The sequence below is a fragment of the Haliaeetus leucocephalus genome, unplaced genomic scaffold (assembly GCF_000737465.1).
Source record: "Haliaeetus leucocephalus isolate CR32 unplaced genomic scaffold, Haliaeetus_leucocephalus-4.0 Scaffold140, whole genome shotgun sequence".
NCBI classification, from domain to species: domain Eukaryota; kingdom Metazoa; phylum Chordata; class Aves; order Accipitriformes; family Accipitridae; genus Haliaeetus; species Haliaeetus leucocephalus.
This window is the reverse complement of record NW_010972576.1, coordinates 16913354-16935416: the sequence shown is the minus strand read 5'-3', so window position 1 is coordinate 16935416 and position 22063 is coordinate 16913354. Positions and strand designations below refer to the sequence as shown.

At 39.4% G+C, this 22063-nt stretch overlaps 1 protein-coding gene across 7 annotated transcripts; it reads left to right on the top strand.

The window, feature by feature from the left end:
* The first annotated feature begins 189 nt into the window (after positions 1-189).
* Positions 190-21681, top strand: YTHDC1 (YTH domain containing 1). Of its 7 annotated transcripts, XM_010586262.1 has the most exons (19): positions 201-310; positions 1905-2039; positions 4233-4334; positions 4949-5277; positions 5408-5762; positions 7047-7136; positions 7644-7697; positions 8313-8407; positions 10329-10437; positions 10534-10651; positions 11741-11825; positions 13736-13902; positions 16423-16505; positions 17953-17989; positions 18082-18121; positions 18226-18288; positions 19856-19990; positions 20683-20890; positions 21276-21678. In XM_010586262.1, exons 1-19 carry the CDS (start codon positions 283-285, stop codon positions 21323-21325), a joined length of 2283 nt encoding a protein of 760 aa, XP_010584564.1. In that variant the 5' UTR covers positions 201-282; the 3' UTR covers positions 21326-21678. The 7 variants fall into 7 exon arrangements, 6 of the variants coding, with proteins under 6 accessions (XP_010584566.1, XP_010584567.1, XP_010584564.1 ...); XM_010586264.1 differs by lacking the exons at positions 1905-2039; positions 21276-21678 and having other exon boundaries at positions 190-310; positions 20683-21207; XM_010586263.1 differs by lacking the exons at positions 7644-7697; positions 21276-21678 and having other exon boundaries at positions 20683-21207.
* The last annotated feature ends 382 nt before the right edge of the window (positions 21682-22063 follow it).

The window sequence follows — 22063 nt, the reverse complement described above, 5'->3', positions numbered from 1 at the left end:
CCCCCCCCCCCCGCCCGCTCCCGCTGCCGCTGCCGCCGCCACCTCCACCTCCTCCTCCTCCTCAAAGCGCGACCACTTCACCCCCGCGCCGTCACCCCGCCCCGCCCCGCCTTCCATCGCGCATGCGCCGCCCATCGTCTGTCCCCCCTCCCTCCGCCCGCGGCGCCCTGTGACGCGCGGAGCGTAAACAAAGCGGTGCATTCTGGGAAGAGGGAATCGTTACGTGCAGGAAGAGGGAGCCTCCATCTTAGGTGCTCGACGCGTCGCGGCGGCGGCGGCGGGATGGCGGCTGATAGCCGGGAGGAAAAAGGTATCCGGTGCTAGGGGTAGGGGTGATGGCTAGGCCCCGGGGAAGGGGGGTGGCTCGGGCGGGGGGGGCGCGCCCTCCCCAGCCACCCCCCCTCCCCGGGGCCTGCTTGGTTACTGGTGCTGGGCCTTCACTCTGGGAGACGTCCGTGAGGGGAGCGGAGGGGCGGCGGGACCGGGAGGCCCTCTTCGAGGGCGATTTTCGTAGTCTTTAGACATGGCCTGTGGGGAAGCGGTCCCTGTTGTGCGCTGGGGTGCTGGAGGTGATCGGGCCATCGTGCCGTAATGTGGTACCGCGGCGGTAGTGGGCTCAGGGCAAGGTGACTTGAGCAGCGGGAATAGGAATAAGTTCGTGGGCCGTAAGTTTAACATTATTGGTAGTGGGCTACTACTGGTTATTTTCTCGCAGAAAATACCTGCTTTTGTTTATTTCTGCTTTGATCCCTAGCCGTATTTTTTTGTAGGATTTTGTGCCGAGGGACCTAGTTACTTTAGCAAGCAGCAGCTGAGTTGGAATATTATCTTGGTGATTTTCGCTCGGCTTTTTGCAGTCAGTTATGCTTTCTAGGCCCTGTGGGTAAATAAGTTTGAATTAAAGGAATTGAACGTTTCCAGGGTAACGTATATTCACAACTCTTATAACTGCTTGTCACTGTACTCAAAAGCTGAAGTGATCCGCATGTTGTCTATGAGGTTATATGAGTCAGTCATCACAAAATAATCCAGTTAAGAAGTAAAAACAAAGTTTAGATGTAGAAGATTGCTGTTTGGTGGTTAGCGCAGATTATAGCAGTGTTACAAAAGAGGTAAAGGATCGCTGTGGTGTTTTAGTTTGGTTTACGTTGTTTTGGATTTCTATGGTATATATTTCATGTAAAGTTTTTTGCAGGATAGATGTCCATAAAATGTTTTTGTCAGAGTGGTGAAAGTTTGCTGTCTCTACTATTTATTGTGAAATTAGATCACATGGAAAATTCCCGCTAGATTTTGTTAGAACTGAGAAGTAAAATTATTTCTGGTGCTTGATTCTTAACAGTATTATTGTAAGACTGGTGGGGTAGGATATGATCAGGTTGTGTTAAAACAGATGTGAGCTGCCACCATCGATGAGCAGTGAAATTGAAATGTTTACTGTTGTCATCTATAAATTTCTACTCATATTTATCCAGATGGGCTTGAATTTTTTTATTCTGGGGGGCGCGTTTGGGGTTTTTTTAATCACTGACAGTGGTCAAGTCATGAGTAGCAGACAAGAAATGTTTTTATGTGTCGTATTTTAATTTTGGTTTAATTTTCTGTCCTATGAAAGGGATGATTCTGACTGAATAGCAGCTGTTAATGCACTTTTGTTTGTAACTGAACTTATTTCTACTGTAAATGCAACGTTATTTTTATTCTCCTTTTGGAAGAGAAATGCTGTTTCACTGCTTTAAAAAGTGGAAATAAATCTCGGATATCCTTTTAGTTTGAAATCACCTGGTCTTATCTCCTCTGTTTGCCAAATCAGATTTTTACTTGGACCCTTCCTTGAATAGATCTAACGCTCATGGCCAGCAGAGGAAAAATGGCCTCCCCAGGTTACTTTCCTGCTGTTTCAGGTGAGTTAAATTTGTTCATGGAAGGATCCAACACACCCCAGAGTCAACAAAAGATGAGTTGCAGGAGAGCCCAGTTGGGAGTGTCTGTAACGAAAAGGACTCATTTGGACCTTCCCCCTTCAGCAGTGATGAACTGTAAGAAATCTGTCCTCCATGGTTTTTCTGTTTCTTTTTTTGTGCTTTTCCTGATGCTTATCTTGATCTGTCTGAGATAATTTAGCTCATCAAGTTGAACACCAACAGTGACAGTTCAGTGAGTGGAATCATCCTGTGGAAGTCAGTTGAGCAGTATACCCGATGCAAGTGAGAGATGGGATCTCTGTGTTTAGGTTGCCCTTTTTGCATCACCAGGCTGCTAGATAAATCGAGAAATTTATTTTTAAGTAAATCAGGTAGATGTATCTGCAGAAGCGGGGCGGGGGGGAAGTCATCCTGCTCCTGTCTTTTACGTAGTTGTTTAATGTTCCAGCTGTAAACCAGGCCCACCTAACCCAGAAGGGAATTATCAGAAAGTATGTGTCAGACTTGCTTATTCCATTAAATTTTCCTTATCATTTATTTCTGAACCAGCTAATATGTGAGTCTTAGCACCTCTGAATGCTGCTGCAGTTGCTAAGTTCAATGTAGTTTACTCAAGTATGTTGTTGCCTCACCAAAAGGGAAACAGCTACGGTTCAATATGTGTGATCTGAGATGGGTGATATGTTTAGTATTCTAATCCTAGTGCACCTCTTTTTTATTAGTCTCCAGTAAAAATATCTTGTGCTCTGAACTTGCCTAGTCTTCTGTGGGGAAGCAGAGTGTAAGCCAGGAAATTGCAGCCCAGGTTTAGCAGTTGCACAGCCATGAATCTGACTGTTATGTATCTCATCAGTATCAGCAAGAATATTTGCTGTGGATGTATAGGTATCTACAAACATGAAGGGCTGTTCCCAAGAGAATTACAGTGCAGCTCCATGTTATATTTAAATGCCCTCTAACTGTAAACTGCCAGGGAAAGGCTTGATCCACCTCTCTCTGCACTGCTTTGTTTGCATCAGCTACAACAATTGTGCAGTTCAGGGACCACTTCTGCATTCCTCTACCACAGGAAACATGGAGAAATGCCAGCAGAAAAGCTAGCACACATGCTGACTTCAGATTCAGTAGTGTATGGTAGAAATCCAATTACAATACTAACTTTTTTTCTGGTGTGGATTGTGTCTTTTTTTAATACCAAGATGTAAAACTTCTCTTGTGGCACAGCTCAAGATTTAGAGATAGACAAGTTGCCAAACTCTGGAGGACTTTGTTTGCTGCCTTACCCCAATTTCATCCAGTACAGGAGTCCTTACCTGCTACTTTATAATGTTGTACAATGTGTCTTCTACATACACTGTCAACTAGCTGAATCCTTGGAGTTTGCTCTGCTTTCCTTTTCCTGAACACAGAAAATAGAACCAATCATAGTAATATTAAAGTGGAAAGAGCTAAGAATTCTGGAGTTTAGGAGAAGAAATATGAGGTTCCAAAATTAATACCTTTTCTGTTATTTTTCACTTTGTGTGCTTAGGCTTAGTTCACTCTTACTTTTTAAAGTGCTTGGAATACAGATCTGCAGTCTTAAAGCTGGTGAATCCTTCTATCAGAATCGCTATATATCCCCTTTGGTTTCAGGCAAAGTGAAACAGAGTCAGAAACAGTGACACATTCTAAAAGCTGTGTGACCAAGGGTGGTCATTTACTCCTTCTAGCATGAATTTTCTTAAACTTTTGCCCTTTTGATTAAGGTGAATTAGTTGTAACTTCCCCCCCCCCCGCCCCGAGCAGCTCAGAATTAATTATGCAGCAAATAAGTACTACTTTCCCCTTCTTCACTAGGGTGACCTAGCTTATGTTCTTGTTGTTAACTTGCCCTGTTGCGATTTTTCTACTTGTAGGTGAACCACAAAACTCGCCCTCCTAACACAGCAATGACAACAGAAATAGCACAGCAGGAGGGAAGATGATTTAAGGTGCAAGTTCTTCAGGATTTTGAGGAGAGACATCACTCCTCTTTGCTTATGACACTCAGACTATCTCCCAGTCTCCTTTTTCTCAAATTTTGTACAGGCTCTTTTGTTAAGCTTTCATTTGTAGGTCAGCCAATTTGGACGTTATTCAGAGGCCTAAATGTATTCTGTGGTGTATTTTAATTCTTTTACTGGCTTTGCTTGATCCTTCCAGCTGAAACTGTAGAAATAAGTAACCCTAAAGGAAATGTTTGGGTTTGTAAATACTAGTTCTACTGTAGTTTACATATCTGGACTCTTTACAGTTGTTTTTAACTTTTTGTTTGTTTGTTTTCAGATGGTGAACTGAATGTTCTGGATGACATTTTGACTGATGCTCCTGACCAAGATGATGAGTTGTATAACCCTGACAGCGAGCAAGATAAAAGTGAGAAAAAGGGTAGGTGACTTTGGTAGTGGATGTCCTGCGGAACATAAATGGTAAAAACCGTCTTTCTTATTAGGGTTAAAGTCTTTGAAACAGTGGTTCTTACAGCCTGATTCAAAGAGTGAAAGAGTTCTGAAAGTCTTTATTTCATGGACACCTGCTTTTTCATCTGAACTTTCAAGCAAACGGTTAACTAGGTTTCCTTTTATCTCAAAAGCAGTTGCTGTGTCTGGCTTGTTGTGAATTCATTTGCTGTTAGAAAATGACCGTCTTTTTTTGTTCCATAAAGTGCAATGCAAATGGAGCAAGGGGGTCCCAAAGTCTGGTCCCAGCTCAGTTCTTGATTTGGCTTTAGGCCAATCCTGTAAGCATTTAATTCAGCATTCCCATATATAAAATTATGAAAACACCTATCAAGGCCCAAATTATTGATCTTTAGAAGTAAAATATATGTTTCAGAACATGAGCTGTTCCTAACAAGCAGTTCTGAGTGTTGTTGCAAAGCCTACAACTGGAATATGCTACCTATGACTGCAACAGGGGAATTACCTAAAGTAGAAACCTCTGCACAGTTTTTGGTTTGATACACAAAGTAACATTGAACTTGGTATCTCTTTCTATTTAAGGATCAAAAAGAAAAACTGACAGGATGGAAAACGCTGAAAGCAAGAGACAAAAACCTTCTGTGCATTCATCGAGGCAGATGATGCCAAAGCCTCCTAGTTCATCAGTTAGCAATAACAAGAGAATAGTGAGTACAAAAGGAAAACCAGTATCAGAATACAAGAATGAGGAGTATCAGAGGTCGGATAGAAACAAGCGCCCAGATGGTGATCGAAAGACACGCATGTCCAGCAGTTCCAGGGAACCTTATAAAGGACAACCAGAGAAAACTTGCATGAGGAAGAGGGATATTGACAGAAGGGCAAAGTCTTCTACACCAGATGGCTCAGAGGTATTAAATATTCTTGCTGCCTTATAAATAAAGCAATTATATGAGACTTTTATAAGGCACATTCTTAGGACTGTGTGTGCATCCTGACAATGTTATATGACTGCTGATTCACTTTTTCTTTAAACATCAGAGAATCAGGCATGATGTGGATAGAAGACCAAGCAGATCCAGCCATTCTTCTAAAGAAGAGGTGAACTCTGAGGAATATTGTTCAGATCATGAGACTGGCAGTAGTGGTTCCTCTGAACAAGGGAATACAGAGAATGAGGAGGAAGGAATGGAAGAAGAGGAAGATGATGAAGGAGAGGAGGATGAAGAGGGGGAAGAAGATGGGGAGGAGGATGAAGAAGAGTATGAACAAGATGAGAGAGATCAGAAGGAAGGAAATGATTATGACACACGAAGTGAAGCCAGTGATTCTGATTCTGAATCCGCCTCTTTCACAGATGGGTCAGTCAGATCTGGGTCTGGTTCAGATGCATCAGGTAGGTAACATCTAGCATGCTAATCTGAAATACCTTGCCATTGAAAGTTTAGCTGCTTTTAAGAATAACCACTCCCTGACTATGTCAAAAGTAAGCCTTAGTAGCACAAGTCAATAATGTTAATTATGAAATACCATAGGCAAGGAAAAAATTTACTGAAAAGTGATATTTCCTGACACCAAAACTTGTGAATATCAGGCTTACCATGCTGAGGATTCATACTGTTCTTGATTGCTTTGGCCTTGCTGTTCAATGCTTTGAAATGTTAGAATTAGTCTTTTCTTAAGTATCTAATGGCTTAGTTTCCCATATAATTCATTTTAAGTTGGTGTTGAGCTGTTCTGTATTCATCTAGATGAGTGAACAAGTAGACCAGTGTAGTAAAAGCACCATCTCCCCAGGAAAGGATAGTTGAATCTTAAATAGTGGCTGCCTTCAGCATAGGAAATCTAAAACTAAGTTGAAATGATTAGCTATTAGGGCTAACTTAGGAAGAGAGAAATGTTTTAAGCAGAAACTAGAAACAGGTGCTTCGCAGTTGTGTATTATAACTGGTCCTGACTTACAGATGTGAAGTGTTAATGACGTAAATACTTCTGGGTTTGGCTGTTTGTTGGTTTGTTGTTTTTTGTTTTGTTTTGTTTTTAAGAAAGCGGCTTGCAATCCTGTTAAGATTCTTCTTGTGCATCTTCCTTGTCTGAAGGCTCCATAGGTGGTCATCCTGCTTAACATAATGCCTTTTTTGGTTCAGCTCTGCTGTTTGGAATTAGAGAACAGAAAGGTGTAACCTAAAGACAAGTGAAGCTGTAATAACTGTTCTAAAAAGCTCCATAGTATAGCATAACACTTCTAAGAGTGGAAATAATTGCCTGTGTGCCACAGTGTTTTGTTTTCATACCTCTTGCCATTTTGTTGAGCTCTGAGCAAATGAGCCTATATCAGTATTGCAACACCATTTGTGCTGTGTTGCAAATTTGGCTGAAGAAAAGAGCTAAACCACCCTTACTAAAACACCTAGGAGATAAATTGTGTCTCTAAACTTTGCACAGAATTACTAATTTTGTGGCATTTGGCTTCCTTTTATGAATGAAAAGCTTGAGTAATTAACATTTACTTCTTTTGCGCATGATAGTTTTGGGGCAGCAACCGCAATTTTCACATGCAGGCCAAATGCTAACTTCACTATTACAGATGTTATTTTCCTGTCTCAGCACTTTTTACCTCAATTTTGCCTGCCACTTGATGTTTAAAATACTGCTTTTATTTGTTATGGGGTTTTTTTAGATGAAAAAAAGAAGGAGAGGAAGCGAGCTAGAGGTATCTCTCCAATTGTTTTTGACAGAAGTGGAAGTTCTGCATCAGAATCGTATGCAGGTATTATTTCCTTTTATTGCTTGTCATCCTGACTTGCATCAAATCTTAATGTGTAATCTAAAATAAATGTAACTGGCTGTAGAGATTTATGGGGTACGTAGCTTTGTATAATTTGGTATTGACTTCTGGCATGTTGTGTGTGGATACCTTTGGGGGGATGTAGGCTTTCTTATTACTTTAATGCTATTCTGTTGCTTAAGTGGAATTTTCACTTTTTTTTTTAAACTTGGAAGATGATGATTCAGTGACTAGTTTTCTGAGTAGGAAATTGTTCAAATACTATTTAAAAAAAAAACCAAACCCAAACCAAACAACCCAAAACCAAACCAAAACAAAAAAACCAAAACAAAACACTCGTGCACATTGAGTAGTATTTTTTGTGTGTGTGGGTGCGCGCCAGAAAGCATAATTTGTCATGAATGAAAATTGTATGTGACAAGGCTGTAGAAATTGTATATTATCTCTATTAAGGCTCAATCTGAACAAATGTACTTTGGCTAAACACAGGTTCAGAAAAGAAGCATGAGAAATTATCATCTTCCGTTCGTGCTGTCCAAAAAGGTATCATTTAAATTTGAATTTTTAATGCATGCCCCATAGCAAGCCATTGTCTCTGTTCATTAAATTACCTGTAATTAGTAATGTTCCGATATAAATCAGTTTGAGCGCATAATTGTTCTGAGCGTAACAAATGAATCTTGAGCTACTTTTGCATATGTTCAGAGCGATACGCAAAAAGTTCAGTCACTTGGCTCCTTGCAGAGGCAGCAAAGCAAAAGAATAAAGTGCTTACATCTGAAAAGAGGAACATTTCAGCATTCTCTGTTGAATGACTCGTGCTGATACAAATGTTACCCAGTATTTATCCAAAGATTCTTAAGCAAGGAAATAAGTCCTGTATATCGGAACATCACTGAATCATGCTGATTTTATTTTATTTTTTCTCTACCTGAATATCTGAGTTTTAGTTTTGATTTGGTTTCCCCTGGCATTTTGTGCTCTACAGCTTAGACTTCAAGTTTCAAGTTGGGTGGTTGACTGTGATAATACATAGGTAGGAACTGGGTGGGATACAGTGTATTTTGAAGGAAACAAACAACTATCTACACTCAAAGCAACATTTTTGACAACTGTAAACATTTACAGTTCAGCTTATTTGACACTTTGTTTTTTCAGACCAAACAAGTAAACTTAAATACATTCTCCAAGATGCAAGATTCTTTCTCATCAAGAGTAATAACCATGAAAACGTATCACTTGCTAAAGCAAAGGTATGTTGAATTTTCTCCAAACTGATCACTTTTTCTGTTTTCAAACACACCCACCTTACTATAGTAAAGCATATAAATAGATGCATTCTTTTCTCCATCACTCAGATCTTCGTATAGGCAGTGATGAAAGCTGCTGTTCCTTGATTCTTCAAGTGTAGCTATTCTGCTTCCACTGTAACCTAGAAAAGTTTCTAGACCATCAGGCATTTGTCTTGATAAGAGTAGGGTTAAAAAGGAGCCTCAAGGTCTGTTTGATAATGTCCTAAGCCAACCTCTACTGGGAATGCTGTGACGGTATTTTCTCCCTTTCATTAGCACCTTTGTTCATATCGCTGTATTGTGAGGAGGTTCAGAAGGTTGTTTTGGCTTTCATCTAATGCTATAAAAGTAATTTTTTTTTCATTTGATTCAGGGATCTGAAGCCTTATTGCAGAAATGTATGCCTGGTAGTGCTGGTGTAAGGGAGTTCTTTGGGAGGGATTCCAATGCACTGGACTTCAGCTACTGAGGAATGGCACTAGGCCACTCTGGTGGTTTTGTATTTGCATGTGTTATTTGGAACAGCTTGTACAGAGAATAACTGTTTTGCTGTTGCACAATATACATGGAGTAGGTTATTCTGTTAATGAAGATTTTCTAAAATAGAATAGCATTAAAACAATTACATGAATCTTAAAAATCCTGGATAGGTTTGGCTCCCCTGCCCCCAGCTTTGGGTGTGATCTGTGCAGCGAACACCATTCTAACTGGTGATTGCTTTAGGTCTTTAGAGGAGTATATCCTTTCTGTGCCTCATCCACACTTGGGGCTGCAGCAGTATACTTGTTCCTAAAGTTCTTGGAGTGGATGCTTTGTCTCTCAGTGTATAGGCATCAGTGCTTTGCCACTGCATTTTCATGAAACTGGCTTTTGTGGTGCCAATGTAACAAGTACCAGTTCACAACAGGGCTTCACAAGCAGCCTGAAGCAATATACATCTGATTGAAAGCTAGTAAAAAAACTCAGATAGTTCTCTGGTGACTCTAATGAATTGTCTGAGTCAGGCAAGCACTAATCTGAGCACAGAGTAGGACATGAGAACATATCTTCAATAAAAAAGGAAGGGGAGGAACATTTTCTTTAGTAGTTCCCAGATCATACTCTGAGGCTGAAGTCTGAACATATTAAACCAGCATAAGCTTCTCTGAGTTTTCCCAGAGAATGGATTGGAGAGCTGATGTTGCTGAAAAGTAATACAGCAAACTGGTATTCTGTAGCTCAGCTCAGTTGGTACCTTAAAACAAATTAGGTTTTATTGTGCATGGCTACACAATGACTGGTGAAAGGGAAAAGGTAGGATTTAGTAGGTGGGGATGTGGGTGGCTGAACAAACGGTTTTAAGTTATCTCGCTAATTTAAAATGTTGGTCTGGTGTCCTTGATGTTTCTGGCCTTTCACTGAAAGAGTTTTAAAGTCTGCAACCTGTCCTCAACAAATCTGTCATACTGAGAAGGTTACTGAAGTCTGCCTGCCCACCTTTCAGTATATCTGCTGCTGGTTTTTCATAATTTGTGTGTATTATATAATAAATGAACTCCCAAAGTCACTTAGAACATACATTAAAAATACTGAAGGCAAAGGTTTTTATATATCTGTCCATCATTATAATTACAAATGAAACCTTATAGATGGTCTAAATGCATCTGCAGTGTTCAAAAAGGGATTGAAAAGCCAGTGTTTTAAAAGTTTTCTCATGGGGCAGGCTAAAAATATTTTCTGAAGGAACTGAATTTAGCAATACCTTTCTCTTTCCATTATCTTCTGTCCCAGAACACTAGTTTGGTCTTGTTTTCCTCATCTGTACTATATACTTCTGTTGGCTAAATCACTTGAGATGAACTCTTACATTTTGGTGGGGGGGGTGGGGGTTGTTCTGTTTTAGGGAGTATGGTCGACACTTCCAGTGAATGAAAAGAAGCTTAATGCTGCATTTAGATCAGCGAGGAGTGTTATTTTGATATTTTCTGTAAGAGAGAGTGGCAAATTCCAAGGTAAGGGAAAGTGAGCTATTACCAAGGTAAGTGAAAGTTTTATGTGCAGTAGCTTTTCTGTTGTGTCTTTGTTATAATTCATGTGAAATCCTTTAGGATTTGCAAGACTGTCTTCAGAGTCCCATCATGGAGGATCACCTATACACTGGGTGCTGCCTGCAGGAATGAATGCAAAAATGTTGGGAGGTGTCTTTAAAATTGACTGGATTTGCAGGCAAGTAATTGTTCATTTATATTGCTGTTTAGTAACAAGGCATTACAATACCATTTATGTGTATTACTCACTCGAGTGCTGACAGAATCCTTTTGAAAATTCAATTCAACCAGAGATCTGTCCTCCAATCTCCCCAAATCCATGCCTCCATGTTACTGAGCTTGGGTCAGGTGTTACTGTACCTGACATGCACTGTAGAAAATATGGGGGTTTTTTATTATGTAGACAATTAATTAATTTAGAGATTTTTAACACTTGATTGTGTTCCTTCACTGATCTATTGCACTGAAACCAGAAAACTGTATTCTGAAGTCTTTGAATAAAAACAGCTGCTCACTTGCATAGACAGCTGTGGATAAAAAGGAAAAATAAATCCTGTGAGGACAGATCTGTCTTCATCTGACTGAACAAAGAAGATGCTGCTGCTTTAAAATAATGTAAGAAATAGTACAGATATTTTGCATAACGTATAGGTTGTGAGCAGTACGTTCATTGATTTAACTGAGTATGTCTTACAGAAAAGATTTTAAACCTCTCTTAGGAAAAAGAGCTGTTTCAGTCCTGTGACATACATTGCATGGTTGTACAAGCACTTCGGGCTGCCAGAAAGACTAAATACAGGGAAGGCAAGACTTTGAATTAGTGAAAAATCTAGGTTGGAAAGGTCCTCTGGAAGTTACTGACTCCCACCTCAAGCTCAAAGTGGTTTTAGCTTCGTAGTTAGGTCAGGTGCTCAGGCATTTACTTCAGTAGGTACCATGAGCTACCACCTCACATAGAGACTGGTCAGCATATTCAGATGGTGAGATAATAAGCAAGCACGATCTTGATATTGTACAGAGACAAAAAACCAATTCTTTAATAGGATAAGCTGTAATGGTATGGACTATACTAGTTAATACTGGAATAAGTCAAAGTGGAAATCTTCGGTTACTAATACTTATTATGTACTAATACGTTCATTCAGAGACCTGACAGTGCAAAGGGTAACAGGATTATTTTGTATGTAATGTCCTGCTGTATGCATTTTTAAATTTTTTTAAAGAAAAATGGAGGCAAAACTATAAATGATGCCACTTGCATATTTAGGCGTGAATTGCCGTTCACTAAGTCTGCTCACCTGACCAATCCTTGGAACGAACATAAGCCAGTAAAGATTGGACGCGATGGACAGGTTTGTTAATTATTTTTTTTTTCTATGACCCACATCTAGTGCTTGCTTTCAGCTTTGTATGTACAGAAGATGTGGAATCTTTTTAGATCAGTTGTTACTTGCAGTAGAGTACTGTGACAAAGGCACTTGGCTTATTTCTAATGTTATTGCGGAAGAAGGAAATAGTAAACAATACTGTGCCAATTCTCTTGTCATCTTTGTGGATAAGCAGTGTTTGATGCTTCAAAACTATGTGATATTTTGGATTTGAAATGTAACGTGCCTTGCATTGTATGGTGTGCAAACCTATATAGCATCAGTTTTTAAGAGCAAGTTCTGGTGTTTCCAGCTGTGTTCTGTGTTGCATTTTTTATATATACTGTATTGCTTAGGGCATAGACTCTACCATTATAAAGTATATGCTAAGTAAATTTTAAGTGGGGTGGCTCTTTGTCTGGTCAGGCATACCAGAGTGCAGGTATGTTGCTGTCATCAAGTAACCCAGCCTTGACTAAAATAACAGGTTCTGCTTTCTTAAGGCAAGATGGGAGTTGCATAATCCCCATACTGTATGGAAAATGTAGGCTCTGTGTGTTATTTTGCCCACAGACATGTTCAGTTTGTTGGGTGGCAGAAGTAAAAGAATATTTTCGGTCTTGTTTTTAACTCATCGTGAACTTAAAAAAAAAAAAAAAAAAAAAAAAGTATTTCAGTTAACTTGGTTTCTGTTATATGGTCAAGGAAATAAATTTTTTAATGTTTTGTCCACTTCACTGTAGAGTTGCAATCTAGATGTGGGTTTCATCTTTTTTCATAAAATTGCGGTGCTGTCAGGTACTGGGCAAGCATTGCCTGATGCTTGCTCTCCCTGCTTTTCAACTCGGGTTATTTCCTGAAGTGGTTGTTGTTTATCCATTTACATTTTGTGTAACTCTGAATGGATCTCTATTCTGAGGATGTGTACACCGACGTGTTTGCATTTGTGACATTCTTTGGGAAGGCGTTCCACAGGCCTGCTAGTCACCAGGTTGAAGAAGCACTTTTTTTGGATTATTTTGCACCTGGCTCCTGCTAGCTTCATTTGATGGCCCTTGGTTCTTGTACTGGAAGGGGGAGTCAACAAGCTGATTGCTGTCCCTCTCTCCTCCAAACAGCTCATGGTGTCGGATGTTCCCATTGTATCCATCTTGTCCCCCATACCTCACATAATCCTCTTTTATTCTAGGCTGGAGAGACCTGACCTGCTCAGTCATTGCATGTAGGAATTGTTGCACTTATTCAATTATCTTTGGTGCCCTGTTTTGAAGCTTTTCCATTTCTACTGCCCCGCTGTTTTTTGAGATGCAGGGGTCAGAACTGCACCCAGCATTTAAGGTGTGGGTGGAACATGGACTTTCAGTGTGGTATAATGACTTTCTCATTCTGTGTTCCTTTCCTAATAATCCTGACCACACGATTTGCTTGTTTTGACTGCTGTCAAACATTGAGCTGGTATTTTCATGGACCTGTCTATCATACACTGAAGAACTCACTTTTGAGTGGTAATAGTCAACTTTGTCAGGCCATGGCTTTATATGTGAAGCTGGGATGGATTTTTTTCCTACGTGTGTCACTTTTCTCTCTGTAATAGGTGATCATTTTCTTTGTGATGAAAAACAGTCCTCTGATTTTGTAGCAAAACAGTGATGTGGCCTGTATGTCTCATGGGAAGATATGGTTGCCCCAAGTGTTGGACTATTTTATGAAAATTCTAAGTAGTGCCTAAAGAGTGAAAGGTAATGTAAGTGAATTTTGCTCTGTCTCTAGTGATACTGAAATCTCTTCGAAGTGTCTTTTTTAATTTTTTTTTTTAATGTATGTTGTCAATGTATTTGGGGAGAGTTTCATTTCTTCAGTTTATAAACCACTACTGAACTTCTAACTAATTCTAGGAAATTGAGCCGGAATGTGGAACCCAACTTTGTCTTCTCTTCCCTCCTGATGAAAGTATTGACTTGTATCAAGTCATTCATAAAATGAGGCACAAGAGAAGAATGCACTCACAACCCCGATCAAGAGGACGGCCATCCCGTCGAGACCCTGTTCGGGACGTGGGAAGGTTAGAAACGTTCTTTGGACTGATAATAGGCACATGTATCAGAATAACGTGATGGAGGAATGTGATTCGTCAAAGCTTTCCCTGCGATAAAGAAGAGAGAAAATCCTCAAATCAAGCTGCATGGACAAGTTTGTGGCTTCATTGAGGATTTCACATGGTTCCCTGGTCTGTCATTTTTCAAGAGGAAAATGGGGATCTTTGCTTTTGCAGAAAAAAGCTCTTAAAGTGCTGTCTAGTTTAGACTAGATCATTTACTGAGATAATGCAACGTGTAATGCTAGATGTAGGTAAGCTTGGCTTGATTATAAGCAGGCTAGATGGAGAGAAGGAAATATTTATATGCCAAAAATGTGTTAATATCTTGTAAAAGCCTTTTCTTTCAGGTGTGTCTCTGGATAAGCCTTATCAAATATGGGACTTTTATAAGGATCACTTAGAATTTTGCAGAAGATGCCGCCTCATTTTGAGGATAAAATATTTAAGTTATTTTGATATTCAAGAGGAGCATTATTGGGACTGTTTCAAATTGTGTCACCGTGATGTGTTAACCCCATTGCCAAATATTCTCTAACATGTAACCACTGAATTCACACATCTTGCTGAGCTTCTGAAAACAGTAGGTTCTTTCCAAAAGGGATCAAGTGGCCCTTGGAGACCCGGCAACAAACCAAAAAGAATGGCTGTTGCTGTGTCTGTATATACAACCTTTCCAGATGCTGGCAGTACCTGTGGACTTAAAGTATTTTTAGAGGATCGACATGGTTATTGATCACTGCTATATGAACTTAACATCATTTTCCAGAAAAAAAGGGGGTATAACTTGTTACAGAATTGGAGAAGTCTTTGCAAAGAACTGATATTAGCCCTCCTGCCAAACACCTTTTCCCCGTGTAGCCATTTTGCATACAGACTGATGTATGGTTTGGGCTGAAACCTTTGATTAAGTTTCCTCTTTGTGGAAACATCCTGTGGTAGGTACAGATACCCAACAAGAGTCCCCATTTCCTTGAGCTTAAAAAAAGGACACTGTAACGAGTAGGTAGGAGGAAACCTGGCAGCGCCCCCATTTTTTTGGCTTTAAAGGACTGAACACCAAGATGGCTTTTGAAGTTAAGCTAAGAGGTTTCCAGTGCAATAAAGTATATACAAGTGAAGGTTTTGCAATGGACTGCAAACTATACATATAACACCACCACACCTTCTCAAGCCTGCCAGGGCCTCCATTTATGTATGTGGCTTACAGCTTAAAGTCAGTAGTTGGACTACTATATGAACTGTTTCTATCATATTTTATACCGGTCGTAAATGCACTCTCAAAACTACAAGAAAGCGGTATGTTTATTCTTTACACCAGCTTTTATTTTCCTTGATCTGATTTTGCTGTAGATGCAACTGCTTTGGTTTTTGGGCTTTTTGCTCATAGTAAAGAATCTGCTTTCATTTTAAAAAGCTTAGTAACTGGGTATGGTGGGCTTTAAAGACTGAAGTCGGGAAGGGGGAGGAGAAATTACTATAAATGAGCTTGTTACTCAGCGAGCAAGTTGCACAGTAATTAAGCGATATAAGAAAGTGTTGATTTCTTGTCTTGTCATAAGGAATTATATTGCTGGGGGGGAAAGGAATGGATTTGTAGCTGCTTTGTGTTTAGAAACACTGTTATGTTAGCACTGGAGTCTCCCATTAATGTTTATGTACCTTGGTGGAGCAAAATTAGCAGCCAGTTTTCGGTTATTTATTAAACATAACAGCAACTGGAATGTAACTGTTTTATAATCAAACTTCCTCCCAGAGAGCGAAGTTCTTAAAAATAACATCTCTTCCATCAAAGAGCTGTTTTATAGAAAGGAGCCCCAATTATTTTAATTATTAGGAAGCTTAAGCGTTCTTAAATTTTCTGTAAAAGGCACCGATGCATTGCTGGTAAATTGCATAGAACAGAAGTTGTTAGAAATAATATCATTGGCCTACTCAGTTAGAAAAGCTACAGTGAAGGAAGCAATTTCACAAAGCATGTGCAGTTTTATTTATAAATGTTATGGAAATAGACCTTTTATAGAATTCTTCAGCCCATAGCTGTCAAATACAGCAATGTCCATGCCTTCTGACTGTGATGATATATTTTGCCATCTATTTTCACTGTATTTAGTTCTGTAAATTCTTTTGTTATCCAATAGGTTGTTTCAAAATGTAATGTGGAAAGTGTAATGTTAAAGCTTAAGTCTGAGATTGTTTTAGACAAATTTGTTACACTTTGTTTGGTGTGAAGGTACAGTTGGGTAGAGTTCCTTCCTTAACTACCAAAGCTCCTGTAGCCAGAAAGTAACAGTGGAGGGTATTTAATCGGACTGTTACTCTTGATTATTTGAGTTCAAATTTAAAGCTGTAGAACATTTTGAAGCAGATGAAATTCAGAATGATTTAATTGAGAACCTGGGCAGCTCAAGCTATTCCTGTGAGGTATTCTGCTGTGACGAATGCTCCAAGCAACCTTGTTTAATCTTTGATATCTAATTTGTGTAGGCGTCGACCAGAAGATTATGATATTCATAACAGCAGAAAGAAACCAAGGATTGACTATCCCCCTGAGTTTCACCAAAGACCAGGTTAATATCTTACTATGAAGATTTGTGTGCACCAATTCACAAATGTTTTCTCTTTTAGTGTATCCTCATTAATTCAAAAGTAAAATACTGGTATGACTGGGATATAAAAATGGGACTTGTCCCAAGTGCTGCCTGCTGGTTTACCCCACCTCTCGTAGAAGTCAGTGACACTGTTTCACTGGTTTGAGAGAAGAGCACTGAGTTAATCCAGGCTGAGCCCTTTTAAGAGCCTTAGAATTGTGTACATTGTTGTGAATGATCCTCTCAAGTGCTTTGTTAATATGGGCACAAGAATTGGTTTGACCTACTTGTCAATGTGCTAATCATCAAATTAAAATGTTTATCACAAATTTCCAACTGGGAAAGTCAGCTGAGATTACATGACTAGCAGCCTGTTGTTTAGAGATGACGGTAGACATTTGGTTATGTTTTCAAGAGAGAATTATTTCACAAGCTTGACATGAGAAAGGGAGGGGGAAGTTTCACTGCATTTTATAAGAGGGTCTAATGATGAGTTTGAGAAAGGAATTTTGTTCTCCAGAAAGAAATGTTTGCAGCGGTAATGCAGCAACAATACTGGTAATATTGCAGGTTTGTGTTTTTTCTTCAGAAAGCAATTATTAAGAAATTGTCACTTTTAATCTACCAAATCTTGCTTCACTGCTATTAGAAATATGTATTCCGTTATTTCAGTAGTAGATTTCTAAATCTTTCTTAAGAACCTGCCTTTATCTGTCCAGCTTGACTGCAAAGACTGTGTTCTTCAATGCAAAAAGAGTGTTGTTGCTGCTCCCTGGGTTTCCAAGACCATTGTTTAGAGTACAGAACACAATTTCGTAAAATATTGAAGCATTATTTTATTAGCATAAGGATGCTTTGTGTTTTGCACCATTTTACTGAGCTCTTTAAAGTTTACTTCCTGGGATTTACTAAAGCTGTAAGAATTCTTTGCCCTGTGGGGCTTTTCTGGATGTTTTTTAGATTGTTTTTAATTTTCTGTGTAACAGTGTGTCCAAAACCTATTAGGCAATCAGCCTTAAGAGTTGCCCAGATGAACACATTCTACTCAATACACAGCTAGTAAGTAGTAACAGCCATATGCTCACTGCCAAGGGACAGTACCCTTCAAATTTGTGGGCGTTCCCAATTCGTTTGACTCAAATTCAAGTCTTTATTTGCACAGATAGCCCCTTGCATGTTTGTTTGTACTGTGTGCAAGTTCCTGTGGGTATATCTGTATCATTTTTTTGCCACTACATTATACTGTTTTTCTGTACTGTCTACAAGAAGTAAGTTTTTGAGAGTTATTTTGAAAGCGAGGGTAATGGCAGGTAGACACAACTTCATAGCTGGCACAAAATGAAAGGACAGTTTGTAATGAGTATATTTTTTAAGACTGTTAACTTGAGATGGTAAATTGAATTAATACTGCTTGATGTTCGAACAGGGTATATAAAGGATCCCAGATATCCTGAAGTAGACAGGTAAGGTGTGTTCATATTATTCATTTTATGCCCTGGTAACTTGTCTGTATGGATAAATTGGATTTAGTTCTACAAATTTTTATTCCCAACAGACGATTTTCAGGAGTTCGACGAGATGTATTTTTAAATGGGGTAAGTTGGTGCATGCAGACTTTTGGGGAACTTTTTATATTCAGCTTTCTGCGCTTCCAAAGAACACTCATCACAAATGTTAATATTACTGTCTTTCATTTTAGTCCTACAACGATTACGTGAGGGAATTCCACAACATGGGACCACCACCACCATGGCAAGGAATGGTTTGTGTCTTGTTGAATTCAATTTTTCTCTGTAGAATATGGCGCTTTTTTGTTCCATGCTAGAGGAGCCTAGCATATCAATGCGTGCTCAACTCTTCCCTTTTCGTAAAATGTATCTTTGCTGTAAGTATGTAAAATTTTTAGGGGAAAAAATTATTTATATAATGTATTTTGTAATTTACTTAGCTCTCAGCAGTAGTCCAGCATTCTACTAAGCAGTACAGCAGCAGGAATCTGGCTTGGTTTGAACCTACAAGGAACTGAAAGCTCTGAGGAAATAGCAGAACCCTCCTTTAACCTACACAAGAGGGTGTGATGAAATTTTGTACTCCGCTAAGTATTCATGGTAATTGGCTTTCTCTCAAACAGCAAAGGCGTCAAAGAGGTGGACTTGCTGCAGAGGCTCATGGAACAGGCTGGCATGCTCTATTGTTGTGCAGTGGCTTGCTTTTGGCTATGGCAGTGAAGCATGCAGGAAAGTAGCAGAATGTACTGCACACCGTAATCAAAATAAGTCTTGCTGTATTGCAGCCTCCACTGAAATGCACTTTTTTTTCCAGTCAGATGAGCATATGTATGAGTGCACGTATCTATGGCTACATACGTGGCAATTAACTGATAGTTCACTTGTACAGCTGTGGTTTTGCCATCATATCAGGAAGAACAGTCATTACAACTAGTTAATTTGGTTATATTTAGTAATTCTGGCCCTGAAGGTCCTGATTTTGGTTAACTGTAATGAGTCTTTTGGCTCTTGTGTATGCTGCAAATGAGCAAAAGGCAGTTCCATATGTAGAGTTTTCTCAGCTGAAGCACAACTCTGGTTTGTTGTAATTGATGGAAGTGAACGAAGTGGTCAGATGGGGAGGAAAATGGTTTTTCAAACACAGCTAAGCCTCCAGAAGCTCCCAGGTTTTTTTCTCCCCTCTTCCCCATTCTGAATGCTGTCCAAGTAGTCATGCTGCAATCCAGCATTTCCACCTACTTCCTTTGTGACAGCAATGCAAGTAAAGATGCTTCAGTAATAAAGGAAAGAAAGGCCTTGCTGATTGAAGAAATGGAAACAGGCAAGAGATGTCTTGTTAAAAAAAAAAAATCTGCTAGCCTTTTGTCAAATAATTGCAGTGTAAGTTTGTTCATTTAAAATAGGAATATATTCATAAGCAATGGCACTAAAAAGACTCATTTCGTTAAGAACTTGCTGGTTCAGACAAAATTCACATTCCATATGCATGGATTAAAAAAAAAAAACAACAACACCATATTTAAGTAGCAGAAATTTTATGTACAGTATCACTTTGAGGCAGATACGGAAAGAAGGCGTGTTTGGGGTTTGTGGAGGGTGTTAGCCAAACTTCTAAAAAAGCAATGGTAAAGAAGTAGTAAAGCATGCCAACCTAATGAAAAATAGTCTGCCATTCAGTTAGGAGGCTGTGATTGAATAGATGTAGATGTCATGTTTTCCATCTGAATGAAAGTAACCTCTGCTCTTAATTCCCAGCAGTCAGCCTTGTGTGCATTTCTTTGTTTTGAAACACTCAGCAAACTTACTGTAACTTTCTTGTAGCCACCATATCCAGGTATGGAGCAGCCACCACACCACCCTTACTATCAGCACCATGCACCTCCACCTCAAGCTCACCCTCCATACTCAGGACATCATCCTGTACCACATGAAGCAAGATACAGAGACAAACGAGTAGTAAGTGCCCACAGAGACAGAGGGGGAGGAGAGTCTGCAGGCCAGAGTAGGAATTTGGGGGTACAGATGTAACCTAACCTGAGATTTGTTGACTTTGATAAACTGTTTTTAAGACGTGTATTAGTTTTCATTGGAAAGATCAGTTATTTAGACTGACTACAGACTTCCAGCATCTTCAAAAAGCCTCTCTCACAGGTGATGTAGAAGTGCAAAATTCTGAGAACATACTCTTAAACTGAGGTGTGTGCTTAAAATGACTTCCAGCTGTCTAGTTCTGAAACTTTTCATGATGAAGCCCAGTTTGAATAAGGACATGCTTGCACTCATGCATAAACAAATTATCAGCAGAAAAGTTTGTGTTTTGTTAACTTTTTACAGGCACATCAAAAAACAGGGTAGATTGTTAAATAATTTCTGTTAGCTGGCTTTGAAGGCTGCTTAGCTTTCAGGTCTCTTGCTGGTATCTGGCATTTGACCCCAGCTTCTGCACAGTGGAAGCACAGACATGGTGCTGCCCTGAAGATGAAAGAAGAAATTTGTGCTTATGGATGCTGGACATAATTTTTTTTTTTTTTTTTTTTTTTTTTTAAATACTGGTCTTTCCCCAGAGTTACGACCAGTCTTACAGATAAGGGAAAGGAGGGGATTTTAATCTGGGAAAGAAAATAAACAAAGCTGTCCTTTCATCACAGCACGACTATGACATGAGAGTAGACGACTTTCTTCGCCGCACACAAGCAGTTGTCAGCGGTCGGAGAAGCAGGCCTCGGGAGAGGGACCGAGAGCGGGAACGGGACCGTCCTAGAGATAACAGAAGAGACAGAGAACGTGACAGAGGTCGTGATCGGGAAAGGGAGAGAGAGAGGATTTGTGACCGGGACAGAGACAGAGGTGAAAGAGGTAGATACCGAAGATAATCTATCTGGAACCAGTGCTCACTTGAAACAAAAAAAGCTTGTATTTTTTTGTGTGTTTACAAGTAGTACATTTTATTTTCAGCTGTCTACTTAAAGTTCGTTGTGTAGAAGGATTTATAATGACCCTCTCTATTCCAAGCATGCAGTGAACTATGAACTGGAAAAACTCAAATCGGCCAAAAATAAAATGGCGCAAAGCTGACACTCAACTTCGCGTTTCTATTGGAGCAGAATGGGAAACAGCTAAGAATGTAGATACTGATTAATTCTCAATAAGTGTTCATCTACTTAGTGACTTCATTCTAGGTTTTTGAATACTGATGGATAACTGCCATATTTTTTTTTGCTTTGATGTTTTCTTCCTGTAGTTTCACATGGTTCAGTGGGAGAATGCTGCTATCAAGTATGCAAATATTGAAGTATGATTTATTTGACTGTATGGCAGTGTTGTAGCAGCCTTTTTTTTTTTTTTTTTTTGTTCTCCCTCCCCTTTTTAAAGCCTATCTGTAAAGTCAAGTGTTTTTTCAGTCTTCAGTAATGAAAGCAATATTAAGAAGACACTATTGATACCTAATTTTTAACCTTTTTTAAAAATCTTCCCGTGTTCAGTAACATTTTGGTCAATTCTCTTGTCTAGTCTCTTTCCAAAAATGTACACATTGCTTGGAATGTTCACAACCTGCGTGTGTGGAACCAGAGAATATTGCTGTATTCTACATTGCTACCTTTTTTTTTTTTTTTTTTATAAAAATAAATTGGTAACTATTGAAATGATCAAAACTCCAGATCGGGTTTCTTGGTCTTCTAAGTTTGCCAGCTTTGATAGATTCTGGCAGTTCTATGAAAGTATTTGTGTTCAAGAATAGTTTAAAGGTTCTTCTGATAGGTGAAGTTGTTCTGAAGCCTGAATTTAGGAAAAGGACTGCTGCAACAAAAGGTAATTGCTTTTCTGTTTCCACAGTGAAGTAGTCAACTTACAGCTCCTGCGGCTAATCGGAGTTACTAGGACCTTACATGTTCAGCTTAATCAAATGATCTTTGGGCTATTCAGAGGCTGTCCTTGGCCATAATCATACCTGTCTCCCAGGAGTGTGTTAATCCTGCAAGATCCAGACTCTCCCCATGTCTTCTTTGTAGTGATTACTGCATCACTTGT

Coding starts and splice junctions, on each gene's coding strand:
- YTHDC1 (XM_010586262.1), top strand. CDS start 283: ATGGCGGCTGATAGCCGGGAGGAAAAAG. Junction 311..1,904: donor TGATAGCCGGGAGGAAAAAG/GTATCCGGTGCT, acceptor CTGCTGTTTCAG/GTGAGTTAAATTTGTTCATG. Junction 16,506..17,952: donor TGAGTTTCACCAAAGACCAG/GTTAATATCTTA, acceptor ATGTTCGAACAG/GGTATATAAAGGATCCCAGA.